At 54.0% G+C, this 16,476-nt stretch overlaps 1 protein-coding gene across 1 annotated transcript; it reads right to left on the bottom strand.

The window, feature by feature from the left end:
- Positions 1-6,550: 6,550 nt before the first annotated feature.
- Positions 6,551-11,454, bottom strand: GARIN1A (golgi associated RAB2 interactor 1A). The gene is made up of 6 exons (XM_034430035.3): positions 11,232-11,454; positions 10,716-10,894; positions 9,705-9,966; positions 7,732-7,847; positions 7,099-7,163; positions 6,551-6,916 (listed from the first exon to the last, which is right to left on the bottom strand). Exons 1-6 carry the CDS (start codon positions 11,409-11,411, stop codon positions 6,690-6,692), a joined length of 1,029 nt encoding a protein of 342 aa, XP_034285926.2. The 5' UTR covers positions 11,412-11,454; the 3' UTR covers positions 6,551-6,689.
- Positions 11,455-16,476: the final 5,022 nt, after the last annotated feature.

The raw sequence follows: 16,476 nt of genomic DNA, 5'->3' as shown, positions 1-16,476 counted from the left end.
ACTGAAGAAAGTGACTTATGACCATTTTTCACACGCATGACCGTTGCAGCATCCCCACGTGGTCACGTGGTCAAAATCCAGAGTCTTGCCAACTGACTCATATTTATGATGGTTGTAGTGTCCTGTGGTCATGTGACCCCCTTGTGTGACCTTCTGACCAGCAAGGTCAATGGGGAAGCCAGATTCATTTAACAACTGAGGCAAGAAAGGTTGTAAAATGGAGCAAAACTCACTTAACAACTATCTCGCTTAGCCACAGAAATGTTGGGCTCAATTGTGTCCGTATGTTGAGGACTACCTGTATATCAAGAATCTTTTTTTTTCCCCAATTTTTTTTTTTTTATTTTTCAAAACACAAAACATAAAATACATCTTTTTAGAGCAGGTGCTTGTTCCGTCATATAATAAGTACAATTATTAAAATTCCCCCAATCAATTTTGTTCCCATTGTTATCCAGTTACATCTTTTTTTAAAAAGAAAAAAGAAAAAAGATCTTATTCTAAACATTTATCATTTAATTACTTCGCCCAACATTCTAGACTATAAACATTCTAAATCTCTATCATTTTAACAATCAATATTTCATATACATTTCTCAATTTAAGACCCATTACACCAAATCTATATTTCACCTCTTCTTGATCACAACTAATATCCAAATCTTATCAAAAATGTATTTCTTAGTAGTTCATATCACTCCAATCTGATTATTTAACTGGTTCACAGTTACATTATTATTCTCCTGTAAAGTTTCTTCCGCTTCCTCCTAATTTTATTTTTTAGCTGGTTCACATCTTGATCTGCTGCTTTCCAGCAAGGTTTACCTCCACTCCTGACCTTCAATTATTTTGGCTGGTTCACAGTATGATTTTTTTTTTTAATTTTTTATTTATTTCTTTATAACAAAATATTTATTCACAATATGATTTTAACTGCACACCAACCTTATCTCCTTCACTCCTCCTATATTTATTTTATAACTGGTTTACAACTTAAATACTGCAGTTGTTTTCCAGCAGCGCTTTCCTCTATATCAAGAATCTTGAGGCTGCATGGAAGCCGCCTAGACCAGACCTTTCCTCCCACCCTGGCCATCCTGGTGCCAGGAGAAGCGCCCCCCCCCCCGCCTCCTGTTCTCCCTCGACCGGCATGGGGAGGCCAGCAGCATCTGGTGCTGCAAACAACATGTGGCCCAGAAGCCTCTTTGGCCCCCGGATCCTCCGTTGATCTTCATTGTCTCTGGTGGAGGCGGCCCAGATGGCCCCGGCTGGCTCTTGTGGGAGCAATTCTAACGATGTCAAATATTCAGAACTTGAAGCAGTCAAAGCTGCTGTTTTGGCTTCCTTCTTCCCTTCAAAAGAGCTGCAACAAACAAATGGTTGTGTGCTCTCCTACTTGTTTTGAACAATGGACGGGGGAGTCGGCAGCTCTTTTGGACAAATCGTCCCCAAAGTTCCATGGAGTTTAATGAGGTTTACTTTCAAGGAAGCCTAAGGAAGGGGGCAGCCCTAGAGCAACAAAACATTGCAATCTTGTTTCAAAAGTCATTTTCTGCAAAATCCCTTCATTCTGGGACCACTGTGGCAGTTTTCCTGGAGACCCTAAATCAGCCTCCCAACCATTGGTCAAAAACACACAACTGCCACCAACTGCCACACCCTGACAAAGCAAGTCAGGGACTCCCTGTAGGCAGGATAAATGTAGAGGCATTCCCAGGGCAGAAACCCCTTCTTGGGGTCCTGACATGAGGCTCGGCCCTCTTGAGGGAAAGGGAGGAAGAGGAAAGGTGGCTGCCCTTTGGACGGCTTCTCTGGGATGAACCCTGGAGGTGCTCCCCGGTGCTTCGGGGCTCACCCTCACACCCCACAAGTGGCAAAGCGCCCCAGAGCCCCTCTCCAGTGTGGGGGGAGGCAGCTGAACAGGAGGGGAGCCAAAAACTCTGCCTTTCCAGCTCTTCCTGACTTGGACAGGAGGGAGATTGGGGGGGCTCTGTGCACAAGAAAAGGGGGAGGGAGATGCACACACACACACACACACACACACCTTTGGCACCGGAACCTGCTGGCAGGAGATGCACCCAGGCCTTTGGCTGCCAGCTCTCCCGTCACATGAAACGCCCGCACTTGGATCCCTGGCAAGAAAACAGGAGGGGGAGAGAAGGGGAGCAGGTGGGGGTCTTTGGGGAGCCACTTCAGCCATGCTCTGCTGCACATCACAATTGCAAGCGCCCCCATTTTTCTTTTCTTTTTCTCTTCCCCTTTCCCCATTGCTTTCATTTGTACTTCTGCATTTCATGTTTTCATAAACTAATAAAATACTCAGACACACAATTGCAAGCGTCCCATCCCATGACATGGTGCTTGGATTTACTTTATGATTTGTCTATTTATGTACTTGTGTCCTGCCTTCATTGGGCTCCTGGGAGGATCGATCCAGCGTCTCTGCTTGCTCCAGAGCGAGGTCCTGCCCTCCTCCCCCGCTGCCCCCACCCCAGAAAGGAGGAAGGAGGTCCGATTCCCCAGCGAAGGGAGCCAGGTCAGGTCTTCCTAGCAGGAAGGCTTTGCTCTCAAGGATAAAATCCATCCAACTTGACTTGGCGGGAGAAGAACAGGAATGCTGCACTCTGAGTTGCCAACTCGCAAAACTTGGGCTCAAAACACAACCAAGAATGTGCAGCACAAACACACCCGGTTTTATCCAGCCAGAGGCTCTTCTTTCTAGGCAACAGTTCTCATCCTTGGCTGCTTTTGGTGGGCGGACTTAGAATGCTGGCTGGGGAATTCTGGGAGTTGAAGTCCAGCCACCTTGGCTGAGAAACACTGTGCCGTGTGACTCCACAACAGCTGGATTCTCGGCACTCTGAAGCCAGGAAGGGTCCAGCTTCAAGATGTGCTGCTTGATTTGGCAGCAGGAACAGCTGGATTGTCTTTGCGGTTTTAATGTGGGACAAGTTCAGCTAAAGCGATTGGTGGATTTTTTCCTTCCTGCTGAGAAGCCAACCCCCACCCCCTCTGCCTGGGGGGAGGGCAGGACACGGTGGGGTGTGGTGGCATGGATAAGTGGAGGTGGGTGCTGGGAACCACCTGCTTAGCCCGCTGCCCATATCCATGCCTTGGTCCATTCTGTCCAGCTACTGCTGAAGATGGGCACAGCCCCTCCTGAAGGAGTCCAAACCCAGCCTGGCTCACTAGCTGCAGGTTCTGGGTGGGGGGAATCCCCTTGTTTGGGATCAGCACAGCTTCCCAAGGCCTAACCCCACCCCCAACCCCAACAGGCCCGACCAGGACTCTCTGTGAGGGCCACACCTGGACTTGATTTGTGATCACAATTAAGGACAACTTTTCCACTGCTAAGCAAGGCATTTCTTCAGTGAGTTTTGCTCCATTTTATGACTTTTCTTGCCACAGTTGTTAAATGAGCCACCGCAGTTGTGAAGTTAGTAACCTGGTTGTTCATTGTCCCCATTGATTTTGCTGGTCAGAAAGTCACAAAAGGGGCTCACAGGACACGGCCACCGCCATAAGTACGAGTCAGCTGCCAAGCGCCTGAATGTTGACCACGTGACCCTAGGGAGGCTGCAGGGTTGCCAGTGCTGTTGTAACTTCGAAAGGTCACTAAATGAATGCTGTTGTAAGTGGAGGACGGATCCCAGACAATCAGGAAAATCAGGAGCAGCAGGAAGCCCTCCCCCTTCCCCAATTCCTCCCTCCCTCCCCTCTTCAGGAAAGAGACCAGGAGGGCAAGTAGAAAGGCCCACCTCGGGGGCTTCGCTCTGGAGCCCTCCTTTAATTGGAAGGAGGCAGGAGCAGGTGTCTATGGGGAGCCTCAGTCATCCAGGTCACGGTTGTCCCACAGATGCTTTTCCAAAAGGCAACTGGACTTTCTCAGTTTTTTCCTTGAAAAGGTTTGGCTTCTCATCCAAGAAGAACTGAAGAAGCTTCTTGGATGAGAAGTGAAACGTCTTCAAGCAAAGAAACCAGAAACATCCAGTTGCCTTTTGGAAAAGCATCTTTGGGAGAGGCAAGAACAAAAATGAGCCAAGTGGCCAGAGGTCCCTGTGTCCCCGAGGGAGAGGCTCACCCCCCCCACCTCCGAATGAAATGCAGTAATTTGGATTTGGATGCTCCACAGCATGTTTGTGCCAAAGTGTGGGAGATAAATGCTCTCCCTCAAAGAGGTGGGGCAGCTTCCCTCAAGCTGATGTGCTCCAGATGTGCTGCTTCAGGATTCTAGGAACTGCACACCAGCAAGCCTGGGGGCACCAGGAGGAAAACAGCCCAACATTAACCCCAGGTGAAAGGTGAGGAGACAGGAACGGGGTGTGGGTTCTGCCCCTGTTGGGAGGGTCCCTGTCCCCATAGATGCCTCTCCAGTAGCAGAGAGGCAGGAGGGGCTGATTAAAGGCTGGTTAAAGGTCTGGAGACTAAAACCTATGAAGAATGGCTGCAGGATTTGGGTCTGGCTAGTCTAGAGAAAAGAAGGACTGGGGTGACATGATAGCAGCATTTCGATATTTGAGGGGCTGCCACAAAGAGGACGGGATAACCTCTTCTCCAAAGCACCTGAAGGCAGGACAAGCAGCAGTGGATGGAAATTAATCAAGGGTTAGGGCTAGGGGGCTGGACTAGAAGACCTTCAAGGTCCCTTCCAGCTCTATTCTGAATCTGAGTTGCTTTCGTGCCAAAGGCATGGAGATTGTCAAGGGAAGGCAGATGGCTCAGCCTGAGACCAAGAGAACATGGGCGGTAAAGGGGCAAATGCTGGAATGCACCGGTCCAGTCACACAACCTGCCTGAGGCATAGAAAGGAGAGATGGAGAAGTGTGGGGGGGTCTATTTCTGAGGCTGCTGAAGAGGTGCCCCCCGCTTCCTCCTCCTCTTCCACCCGGGAGTAGGGTTGGCCCCGCTTGACCCAGCCTGCCACGTCTGGAGATTCCATCCCCAGGACGGGGAGGAAGGCCAGAAAGACGCCTGGAGCAGCTTGTGGGAAGAGCAGAAGAGCAGGAGAAGGGCCCATCCAGATGCCTGAAGGGAGGGAAGTTGCCAGCTGAAGGCTCTGCGTGGCAGTGAGGCAGCCGGGAGAGAAGCCGCAGGCTGAGCTTTCAGGCAGCAGCTGCAGGTGCCAGCTGACCTTGCTGGCCCAGGGGAAGGTCTGCCCCACATGCAGAGGGGCCTGGGAGCGCCTGCCGCCCCTTCCCGAACTGCAAGCCAGGAGGGAGCCAGGGAGCCAACATAGCTGGCATGGGGGGGGGGGTCTGGCTGGGGGGACAGAGGGGGGAGGCTCCCGGTCAGCCAGGACCATCCAGCTCAGCTGCAAAAGCTGGAAAAGGCAGGAAGCTGGAGAGCTTTGCAAAGCCAGAGAATTCTTTTCGGTGCCTGTGCAGACGGGCCGTCCTCTTCAAAGGCAGGAAAACCCTGTTCCTTTCCTCCAGGTGCGTCTTTGGGCTGCCTGCGGTCACTCCGCTGAAGGTGCAGCGGTCAGCCCTGCCCCAGCCTGGTCTCCTAGGAAAGCAAGACTCTCGACTCCATTTGCAGCACTTTTATTCTTTTTATTTCTTTTATTTTTTGAAAAGCCAAGTGGCTACAGTAGATCAAAGCCAGAACTGAGGTTTTGCACACAAAAAAGCTTCCAGTTAACTTTCCCCTTCCTGTTCCACCCCGGCTATCTCCCGCTTGTCCAGTTCACGGTAAACGAAGTGGTTTTGGTAACTCTCCCTGCGAAGGAGGGCTGGCTGCGTCTCGAGCGTTAGGTTCCATTTCCAGGCCCCTGACCTTGGGATGGTGAGCCAGTGTCTCAGGGTGGCACTAAGCTTCCTGAGCTTCTCTCTAACTGCTCTCAAGGCACAGCAGGCAGATGCAAACCCTGGTTTCAACTTTGCCCCCAAACTGGTTTGACCTTCCTTTGGATTACTGGGGGGGGGGGGGAATGAAAGGGAAGGGGGGGACCCTAACCCTCAGGTTCTGGCCATGGGGACTCTTCCAGTCATGGAGAAAGCAGCATCTTGCTCTTCCAGCCACCCTTCCCCAAATTTGGACCCCTTCATCTGTGGGGGTGCCACGCTCAGCCCCTGCCTCCAAAGCCAGGCCCCCTCCTGGCCCCCCCAATCTTCTGGGGGATGCTCTGGATGAAGCCTCCCCATCTGGCTGCAAGAAGCTGCTCGCCACCAACTTCGCCCCCACCCAAAAGCAGACCCTGGAGGGGGGGTTGCCCCCTTGGTGGGCACCTGACACCTGTTCTGGGCAAGTGAGGGACCCCGACACCGAGGTGCTCAGTGGAGGGCCCCAGTCCACTTAGAGGGCTCCCCCTCAACAGTTGATGTATCATTTCCAGGTGATGGGGAGAGGCTGGTAGGAGGAGGGTTAGGGGGGGTATTAGAAGCCCCCCACCCCCTCCCCGCCTTGGCTGTACCCATAGACATCCAGCAGAGTTAGCTGGCCCCGAGTGCATTTCCCTCCCCTCTGGGTGGGGCAGGGCGGGACGGGGGGGGGTCCCTGCTCCCGGCGTCCGCCCCTCCCCGCCTCCTCTGTAAGTGGGCGCCACTCCCGGGTCGGGTCCAGCCGGCAGCTTTATTTATTCCTTTCGCGCTTTGGCCCCGCCAGTCGCTTCTCGTCCCGCTTGGGCTGCTGCTGCGGCGGGTGTCCGGGCGGCCGTGCGCCCCAGCCGGGGTCCCGCCCCGGCCCGGCCCGGCCTATTTCCAGCCGGCGGCGGCGAGGCTGCTGAGGCGGCAGAGAGGCTGCAGCCAGGTGGGCGTCTCCTGCTGCCAGAGGCCGTGGGTCCTCCGGTCCATCCAGGGCGCCAGCTCCACGTCCGAGGCGGCGGGCCGGGCGTCCAGGCGGCACTTTCGCGGCTCGGTCCTGGGCAGCCGGCCCTTGCAGCGGCCGCACACCAGCGGCGGAGGCAGGTCGTAGAAGAGGACTGCCGGGCAGAGGAGGGGCCGGTGGGTGGGTTGGGAAGGGGGCGCCCCCGGGTGGCTGTCTTGTGCCACTGCAGAGGCACTCCCGCCCTTCTGGGGCCGGCATTCGGGCAGGAAAAGCCCCCGCTCCGCCGCCCCCCGCCCGGCTGTCCCGACGCCTGGGTGCCTGGCGGGCAGCGCTCACCTTTAATGTCGCTGGAGAGGCCCGACGTATCCTCCAGGCTCCGCTGCTGCGCTTGGAAGGAGACTCTGGCGCAGGAGGAGAGGCCGGTCAGGAAAGGGACCCTCCGCCCGGCCCGGATTGTGGCGGATTGCCACGGGGGCCTTTCAGGGGGGGGAAGTGAGCCAGCGCTGGCGCTTGCTTCGCTAAACCACGTCCTGGGGGAGGGGGGCTTGCCTCTCACCCAACCCCCCCCCCAGGCCTCCTCCCCAGGAGGGCCCACTCCCACGGCCGGCCCTTCTCTCCTGCCAAGGGGCCCCGTCCCCACCACCACGTCAATTCAGATTAAAGCAAATTTGGTAATAAACACAAGTAGAAGTCTCCGCTAAAAGGGTGTCCTGCTTCTGTTTGGAGACCTCCAGCTCTCAGGGTCAGTGGCGGTCCTCTGAAACCACTCTGGCCCTCCACAGGGCATCCAGCCTGAACCTGCCTTCCAGACCCGGCCTCACAGTCCACCCAGAGGGGCAAGCAAATGATAAGCAGACTTTAGCACAAAGTCAGGAGAGAAGCTGATGCAAATCAGAGGTTTGAGCCTGACCCAAACAGACCGGGCGAGGGGGAGGGGAGGAGGGGTGGCTGGCTGATCTGCCCACTTACCTCCGAGGCTTTTCCAGGTTTTGCTTGGGACTTGGGGAGAAATGGGTGGTGGTGCCCGACACCTTCTTGCCCACTCTCTTGATCACCCCTGCACTCCTTATCACCGTATCAGAGCGCTGTGGGTGGGGAAGAGGCTGGTATTAGATGGAGACCCCCAAATTCCACGAGCCCAGAGAGGAGCAACCAATGCCCTGCTCCCCCAAAGGGCTGCAGATCCCCCGCCCTGCCTGCAATTCCACCCCTGTGAGGTGGAAAGGAAGGTGACAGCCGAGGGTGAGGCTTCTTCACACCATAACTAGCTCCAGCTAAAGTGGGGGGGGGGGTGTGGTCTTGGCTCAGCAGCAGCCAGGACTAGGCTGCCCCATTAGAGAGGTGGGGGGGGGAGTGCTATGATATCCATAGAATATTTGTAGCTCAGGGTTGAACTGTGGGGTTCCTTGGTGCTCTCTGAGCTGGGTGGTTTTCTCGCAGACGATTCATGACCCAATTAAGGAACATCATCAGTGCTTGACGGGAGCAGGGTTTGCTCTCTGTTTACACCCCAATCAAGAAACTACCCACTCAGACAATCAAATGCTAAGCAACAGCCTAATGAAGGAACAACCAAGAACACTTCCAACAACACCAACAGGATAAGTCAGGGATGGCTAACCTTTTTGCCGTCGCGTGCCAAAAACGGGGGGAGGTTGCACACATGCGTGCCCACACCATAATTCAATGTGCCCCACCCCCCACATGCGACCCCCCCCGCTCCCCACGCTTTTGGCAAGTGGCACGGATGGGCCTGGTAGGCCCATTTTTTGGTCTCCCCAGACTCCAGAGGCTTTCTAGAAGTCTGGGGAGGGTGAAAACAGCCTTCCCCACCCCTCCGGAGGCCGAAAATGGATTGTTTGCCGAGTTCCGGTGGGACCGGAAGGCCTGAAAATCAGCTAGCTGGCAGGTGTATGCATGCCGGAACTGAGCTAGGGCAACACTTGCGTGCCCACTGATATGGCTCCGCGTGCCACCCGTGGCACACGTGCCATAGGTTCGCCATCATGGGGATAAGTGGTATATAAAGCAACCCCCACTGCCTGTTTTAGCACTGATGATGTTACGTAGTTGGGTTATGAAAAGTCTGCAAAAAAACCACCAAGCTCAGAGAGTACCAAGGGACACCCCCTCCCCAGAACCAAGCAGCCTTTCAGCGGAGTATTAGTACCACTTTATAAAGCCGTAGTAAGGCCAGACATGGAATCCTGCATCCAGTTTTGGGTCACCACATTACAAAAAAGATGTTGAGACTTTGGAAGAAGTGCAGAGAAGAGCAACTAAGATGATTAAAGGCCTGGAGACAAAAGCATACGAAGAATGGTTGCAGGAATTGAGCATGGCCAGTCTAGAGAAGAGAAGCACTAGGGGTGACATGATAGCATCTTCCAATATCTGAGGGGCTGCCACAGAGAAGAGGGGGTCCGCCTATTCTCCAAAGCACCAGAGGGCAGGAAAAGGAGCAACGGATGGAAACTAACCAAGGAGAGAAGCAACTTGGAATTAAGGAGACATTTCCTAAAAGTGAGGGCAATTAACCAGTGGGACAGACGTTGTAGGTGCTCCATCCCTGGAGGTTTTTAAGAAGAGACTTATCTCAGAGAGGTTATCTGTAGTGGAGTTAAGGTTTCAGTGGGGGAGGTAGTACTTTGAGGATAAGTAGATTAATCTAGTTTATGTTTGATTAAATGAAATACCTTGTATTTTGCTCTGGGAAGTCGGCGGGGGAGGGGGGATGAAGGGAGGAAAGGGTGGGGGGAACGGGGGGGGGAAATTTTTTGTATTTCTTTTTTGTAAAACTTTTCAATAAAAAAAAAAGAAGAGACTGGACAGCCATTTGACTAAAATGGCATGGGGTCTCCTGCTTGAGCAGGGGGTTGGACTAGAAGACCTCCGAGGTCCCTCCCGGCTCTATTCTGACTGGCGTTGAGGGGGCTGCCTACCTCGACCAAGGGCCCGATGCTGGAGACGCTGCTGCTACGGCTGGAGACCAGGCAGTGGTGGATGGGGATGGCCGGGTCCTTGGTGGTGGTGGAGAGGCCATTCTGCAGGATGTTTGTCAGGCGGCTCCAGAGCGCAAAGACGGCCTCTGGGTGATCGTGGTGCAGCTGCAGGTAATACACCGTCTTGGTCACCGTCTGGAGACGCAAAATGCGCTGGGAGGCGCTGTGGACAGAGAGCCGGACGTAGCGGAGGGGGAGCAGCCTGGGCAAAGCAACGGAGGCAGTCAGGGACGGGCTGGGCCAGAGGTTCCGGTAGTGGCGGGCGGGGCTGGGAGGTGGGCAAGACCCCCCTGGGGTGGGCCTGGGGGACTCAAAGTCCAGCAACTCTGGGGAATGCTTGGCTGGGGACAGAGGCTTTGGCTGCCCCTTTTTGCAAGCACCGAACCCCTCCCGAGTCTCAAAAATCGGCTCCCTGCAGCCGGTTTCAGTTTTTTAGATAAAATTCCAGGAAAGGATTCGTGGAATAAACCCTGGGTAAGCATGTCATGCAAACACAGCTGATGTCGGGCATCAGCCCCAGTATGGGTCTGCAGCTGCAGAGGACTTGAGGTGGCCCAAGACGAGGCTCTGGATGGGGTCCACACACCCAGCTCTTGAGTTGCATGTGTGAAGCAACCTGGGATTACACCTGGCCCAGTTCCTCCTCCTCTAGAAGAGCAGATGGAGGGGGGGGCTTTGCACAACATTGGGGGGGGGTCCATTCACATGATCGCACTCCTGTTAGACCAAACTAGCAGGTGGCCATTTCGGACTTGGGGGGCACCCAGTGTTCCCTCAAATGTTGTGGGAATGGTGCTACCACACGACCCCATTCAGGAGGTCCCAAGGAATACTTAGCGGTGGGAAGGTCCCATGAGCCTCTCTGGTGCCAACCTGCTTCCCTTCCTGATCCGGCCCAGGCAGGGACAGGCCCGGCCCAACGTCTCCCTCCTGATCCTGGCCCCACGTCACCTGGTCAGATCCACTTGCGACAGCCGGGGACTGCCAACGTGGACCCTCTGAAGTGGGGCCCGTTGGTTCGCCATCAGGAGCACGTTGGGGAGAGGGAGGCAGGGATCTGAGGAGGTCACTGCCAGAGTCACAATGGTGGGTGTGTGGGTGATGTCCATCCATTTCCCCTTCTTTGTGACCTGTGGGAACCGTTCCCCGCCCACCCGAGACCCCTGAGTTAATTGAAGGGCCAGACCCTTCTTGATTAACCCAGTCAGTCCATTTGTACCAAATCCAGCCGCCCCCCTTGTTCGCACCAGGTAGTGCAGCCGGCGAGGGTACCCTCCTCACTCAGTCCAAGGCTTCCCACTGGCGTGCTCAGCAGAAGGAGTGACCAGTGCGCCACCCTCGCTGCCCAAAGGTGAAGACAGAAGGCTAGGTGGGCATCTTGGGCTCAGCACCCAGCCTAGCCTGCCTCCTAGACCTCTTCAGGACAAGGGGAAGGGATCCTTCTGGTAACCCAGCCACCCCACAAACCTGAATGAAGTTGCTCTCAAAAACCGCTGAGTTGGGGAACAGATTGTAATCTGGGGAACGGATCAGCTGGCAGAGCAGCCCCCCCTCCAAGCCGAGTGTCCTGCCAGCATCTTGGTTGCTGCCAGTGAAGAGCCCTCCAGTCATGGGGCGTGGGGCGGCTGGGCTCAAGGAGCCAGGCATGCCCAGGCCCTCCCTTAGCTGGCCAGGCAGCAGGGGCCAGCACTGACTCAGCGAGGGGGGGGGGAGCTGGCTCAGCAATCCGTGGAACAGGTCAGAGCAGAGCTGTGTGCATCACAGTGGCATTGGGGTGCCACCTGGAAGAAGCTGTGATGTCACACTGGCAGCGGAAGTGCTGGCTCCATTGAGATGGCAGAAGAGCTCAGAGCCCAGTCAGCTGCACTGCACGCTGCCAGCCAGGCATGGATTTGGTTGTCCTTGGAATTCCCCAAGTGGCAGGGAAGGCCGATGGCTCACCGTCCCCCCATCCCGTTAACATGCCCCTAATGCCGTGTGACATTTCATGGGCATCCATAGACATCCTGGCAGTTTGTAAAGGCTGCGTTTACACAACAGGTTAACCCTAAACTCGGATCCATAAAAGATAAATGCTGTGCTTGTAGAACATGGACCATGTTTAAGCTAAGAAGGTGATCAGGTTCAGGACTTATAGAAGCCAGTATGGAAGGGAGCACGAGGATCATCTAGATCGGGGTCCCTAACCCCCGGGCCCCGCTCGCAACCGGGCCAGGGCAGCCAGGGCATGCCCTCACTCTCCCCTCCCCCCCGCCTCGAGTCAGAGAGATTGGAGATCGCTCAGAGAGATGGGGAGTTCTGGGAGTTGAAGTCCACAAGTCTTCAACGTGCCAAGGCTGGAGAGCCCTGATCTAGACCAACCTCAAAAGACCCTTCGTTCAGCTTCTTCTGGCCGAGAGGGCAAACCCACAGCCTCTGTAGGGAGACCACTCCCCTCCCCTTGTAGGTCTTGCCTACAAGGAGTTTCTCTGTAGTTTTGGACAATAACCTATGATTGTTACATCTGGTCTTAATCTGGGGAGGGGGCAAGGTAAATGGTTCAGTTATTGACTGTATATTGTATACTGTATATATGACCCTCCTGCTCAGTGGTTCTGGGTGACTCTCACCTAACCCGGGTGACTGAGAATCTCCATAGACACTGCTGCTCCGGTGGGTTTCCTCATGTCTTGACCCCCGAGCCAGGCTTCATATCCAGTCTCCCTGTCATGGCCCATTCACAGGGTCCACAGACAAGACCTGCGCCTTATAAGAAGACACTCAGAAAACTAAAGAGAGAAAGCATCTATTTCTGTGTGCGGCTAGTCCTCAGTGTTATACTTTGCAGCAACTCACGTTAAAAACCAAATTGCGGGTCCACCCTTCTCCTCCCCTGCCAGACCAGCAGCAAAAGGGCAGGCGGGCTCAGTCGGTGACGACCCAAACCTCACCCGCCTTCTAGGGCAGGGGGGCCAAAGTCTCTTGTCACTAGCAGGAGCAGGCCACGCCTTGTGGGTCCAGACCACCCATGAGACCCTCCCCTCTTCTGGGCAGGGTGCCACCCCCCCTTCCAGCTGCTTTGCGAACGAGTGAGGTGCCCGAGAGTGCCACCCACCAGCCTTTTAAATTTATTTATTCAGTTGATAAAGCCTCCCATCTCAATCAATGATTCCAAAACGTTTTTTTAAATATTTTAAACCCAATCGTGAAAACATTCAAAATAGATGGACACAAGATACTCAGCCGGTTAGCCCTAAAGCCGAGTCACGGGGCCCTCGACCCCTTCTGAGCCACAGGCCCCGGGACACGGCCAGCTTCTGAGAGCCTTACAAAAGGCCAGCGGGGTTGGGCCAAGCCTGATCTCCCTGGGAGCAGGGATCCCAGCAGCCTCCTCCATTCCCTTAAATCTTCACTCTCTCCCTGCCACTAAATACAGGCAGTCCTTGACTTAACAACAGTTTGTTTAGTGACAACGGCCCTGAAAAAAGTGACTGATGGCCATTTTTCACACACAAGACCATTGCCCCATCCCTGTGGTCATGCGATCAAAATTCAAACCCTTGGCAGCTTGCATGTATTTATGAGCCACGGTAGCGCAGTGGTTAGAGTGCAGTACCTGCCGGCTGCCTGCAGTTCAGCAGATCGAATCTCACCAGGCTCAAGGTTGACTCATCCTTCCGTCCTTCCGAGGTGGGTAAAATGAGGAGCCAGATTGTTGGGGTTTGCAAGAGGCTGTGACTCTGTAAAGCGCTTAGAGAGGGCTGGAAAGAGCAGCAAAGCGATATAGAAGTCTAATCTAGTGAAGTACCAGCAGTACGCTGATGACAGTCAGCTCTACATCTCCACCCTGGACCACCCCAATGATGTCCCGGTGCCTGGAGGCCATGTGGATCTGGATGGGGAGAAAACAGACTCAGGCTCAACTCATCCAAGACCGAGTGGCTGTGGTTTCCGGCGTCCCGATATAGTCAGTTGGTGCCATCACTGACTATTGGGGCGAGTCGTTGGCCCCCACGGACAGGGCTCGCAACTTGGGTGTCCTCCTGGACTCACGGCTGTCTTTAGAAGAGCACCTGATGGCTGTGGCCGGGAGGACTTTTCGTCAGGTCTGCCCGATTCGCCAGTTGCGTCCCTTTCTGGATCGGGACTCCTTACACACAGTCACTCATGCCCTCGTCACTTCCTGCCTGGACTATTGTAACGCTCTCTACATGGGGCTCCCCTTGAGGAGTACCCGAAGGCTCCAACTGGTGCAGAGTGTAGCCGCGCGGGTGGTTATGGGAGCGACGTGGCGCTCCCATGTAACACCTCTCCTGCGCAAGCTGCACTGGCTTCCAGTGGTCTTCCGGGTGCGCTTCAAGGTTTTGGTTACCACCTTTAGAGCACTCCATGGCTTAGGACCTGGATACTTACAGGACCGCCTGCTGCCACCAGTAGCCTCTCACCGGCCAGTCTCACACTCTCATAGAGAGGGGCTCCTCAGGATGCCGTCGGCCAAACAGTGTTGGCTGGCGGCCCCCAGGGGGAGAGCCTTCTCTGTGAGGGCACCTGTCATCTGGAATGAGCTCCCCCCGGAGATACCGAGGATCCCGGATTTACTCACCTTCCACCGTGCCCTCAAGACCTTTTTATTCCAACAGGCTGGCCTGGCCTAACTTTCTCTTTTAAATGGCATATGAGAAATTTTAAATTTGTTTTAAATATGGGGATGTTTTTTAATTTGTCTCGGGCCAAATTGTTTAATACGTTTTAAATTTTATAATCTGTGTGTTTTATCTTTTTGGCTGTTCACCGCCCTGAGTCCTTCGGGAGTAGGGCGGTATATAAATCTAATAAAATAAAATAAAATAAAATAAAATAAAATAAAATAAAATAAAATAATAAAATAAAATAATAAAATAAAATAAAATAATAAAATAAAATAAAATAAAATAAAATAAAATAAAATAAAATAAAAAAAAAAGTAAGGGCTATTGCTATTGCTATGGCTATCATGGTCTCAGTGTCCTGGGGGTCACGTGGTCCCCTTTTGTGACCTTTTGATAAAAAAGTCAATGGAGAAGCCAGATTTACTTAACAACTGTGTTACTAACTTAACTGCAATGATTCATTTAATAACTGTGGCAATAAAATGGGGCAAAAATCATTTAACAACTGTCTCGCTTCGCAATTTTGGGCTCAATTGCAGCCATACGTCAAGGCCTACTTGTACCCCAAATCCTCTCCTCCCTGACGACAAGCATTGCTGGCCACCAAGACAGGCAGGCCGGACTTTGAGGAAGGTGAAGCTGAAATAAGGGAAAGGCCTGGAGACCCCAAATGAGCTCCTCCCTGGCTGAAAAGAGGCCGTGGCTGTCCCAGCAGCCCAGACCCCCTACACAAACCTCCTTTTCTCTAACAGTTGAGGGGTTCTCCATGCCCCGTCCAAGTTATCTGGTTCTTCCTGTCTGGCCTCAATATCCTGACCACAAATCAGAGCTCAGGCGGCCATTCATGCTTCTAAAAGGGTTTTTTTGCTGCTCCCTGTTCCCCTCCCTCTGAAGCTGGAATCTGATAAGTGTTGAATTAAATTAAACGGTCAGTTGGTTATTTTTCCTCAGGATGTTCGGAATTATCCAGTTTCCACACCTCCCCTCAGCATCCGTTCTTAAACATTTGCAAATAGAGATCAGAAGATCTGCTGATGCCACCCAAAATGACTTCTCTCTGGCTACCTCCTGAGAACATGGAACCACCAGCAGTTTGGGGGTGCAGGGGGGTCCCTCCTGGGTCGAAAGCCAAGCTAAAGGGACGCTTGCTGAGATGTCTGCAAGTGTGTTCATCCCAAAGCAGTGTTTCTCCATGAAATGGCCAAAAAAAGGATAGCCAACAACGGATAGCCATTCCCCAATTATGTGGCTGAAACGAGAGAGCTCCGGTGCTCCACAAGCCACATTCTGTTTCATTGGGGATGACAAACTAGGTTAAGTCCTGCTTGACTGTTTTGAGAGGCCTGCTCAAGTCTGCCACCTGCTGCAGATCAGCTGCCATCACAGGTGGGAGGTTCTGTGTTGTAACCGCAGGAAGACCAAGAGTTGGGCAGCTCAGGAGTGGGTCCTCGGCTTCCCCCCGTCTTTGGCCAGGCAGAACTACTGGCCCCCAGGTCCTGCTCTTCCCCCTTTGCTCTGGGGATGAGACTGGGGGCTCCGGGTGAGTTCCAGGTCAGCCCTTCAGGGAAGAAGGGCTGCCTTGTCTTGAGGGTCCCACCAGCCAGGCCCAGCAGAGAACCAACCACGGGGAGAGGAACTCAGTCTCTGACTCTTCTCTCCCTTCCCTCGACCTCCCGCATCGTCTGAAGTGTGCAATTTGGTTATGGCCCGTCTCTCGCCCCTGCTTGCCTTTGGCGGAGGGGGGGGGGGCTTCAGGAAGCAGAGCCAGCCTTTTGGCTCCGAACCTTCTCATGGGAATGTGGGTACAGGGGAGGACAAAAAGCCTCCTGATCCTGATGCGGGCTGGGGCTCAGGCAGACCCGGCGGCTGGGGGCTTTCCCAATCCTCACAGTCCGGACATTGACTCCACCTTCTCCCCCCCCCCTTTTTTTTTTTTCTTTTTTTTATGCTGGGCGCCAGGAAAGCCAAACAAGGCTCCTGCGCAGCACCCTGGCCCTCGCCCGCCCCCAAGGCGCAGCTCTCCCAGAAAGCCGCCTTCGATGCCTCGGCCGCCCCATCTGACGAGGGCGCTGAGTGGGGCTCCC

The sequence above is a fragment of the Pantherophis guttatus genome, chromosome 7, assembly GCF_059756535.1.
Source record: "Pantherophis guttatus breed Tessera chromosome 7, ASM5975653v1, whole genome shotgun sequence".
In the NCBI taxonomy this organism is placed as follows: Eukaryota; Metazoa; Chordata; class Lepidosauria; order Squamata; family Colubridae; genus Pantherophis; species Pantherophis guttatus.
Note: the sequence above shows the minus strand (reverse complement) of the source record. Positions and strands in the feature narration are given on the sequence as shown.

Bases quoted from the DNA above. Each gene is read 5' to 3' on its own strand.
- GARIN1A (XM_034430035.3), bottom strand. From the start codon at position 11,411: ATGCCTGGCTCCTTGAGCCCAGCCGCCCCACGCCCCATGACTGGAGGG. The intron at 10,895-11,231 runs GTTTGTGGGGTG...CGGTTCCCACAG, and splicing joins TTGAGAGCAACTTCATTCAG to GTCACAAAGAAGGGGAAATG. The intron at 7,848-9,704 runs GTAGGCAGCCCC...CCCCACCCACAG, and splicing joins GCATCGGGCCCTTGGTCGAG to CGCTCTGATACGGTGATAAG.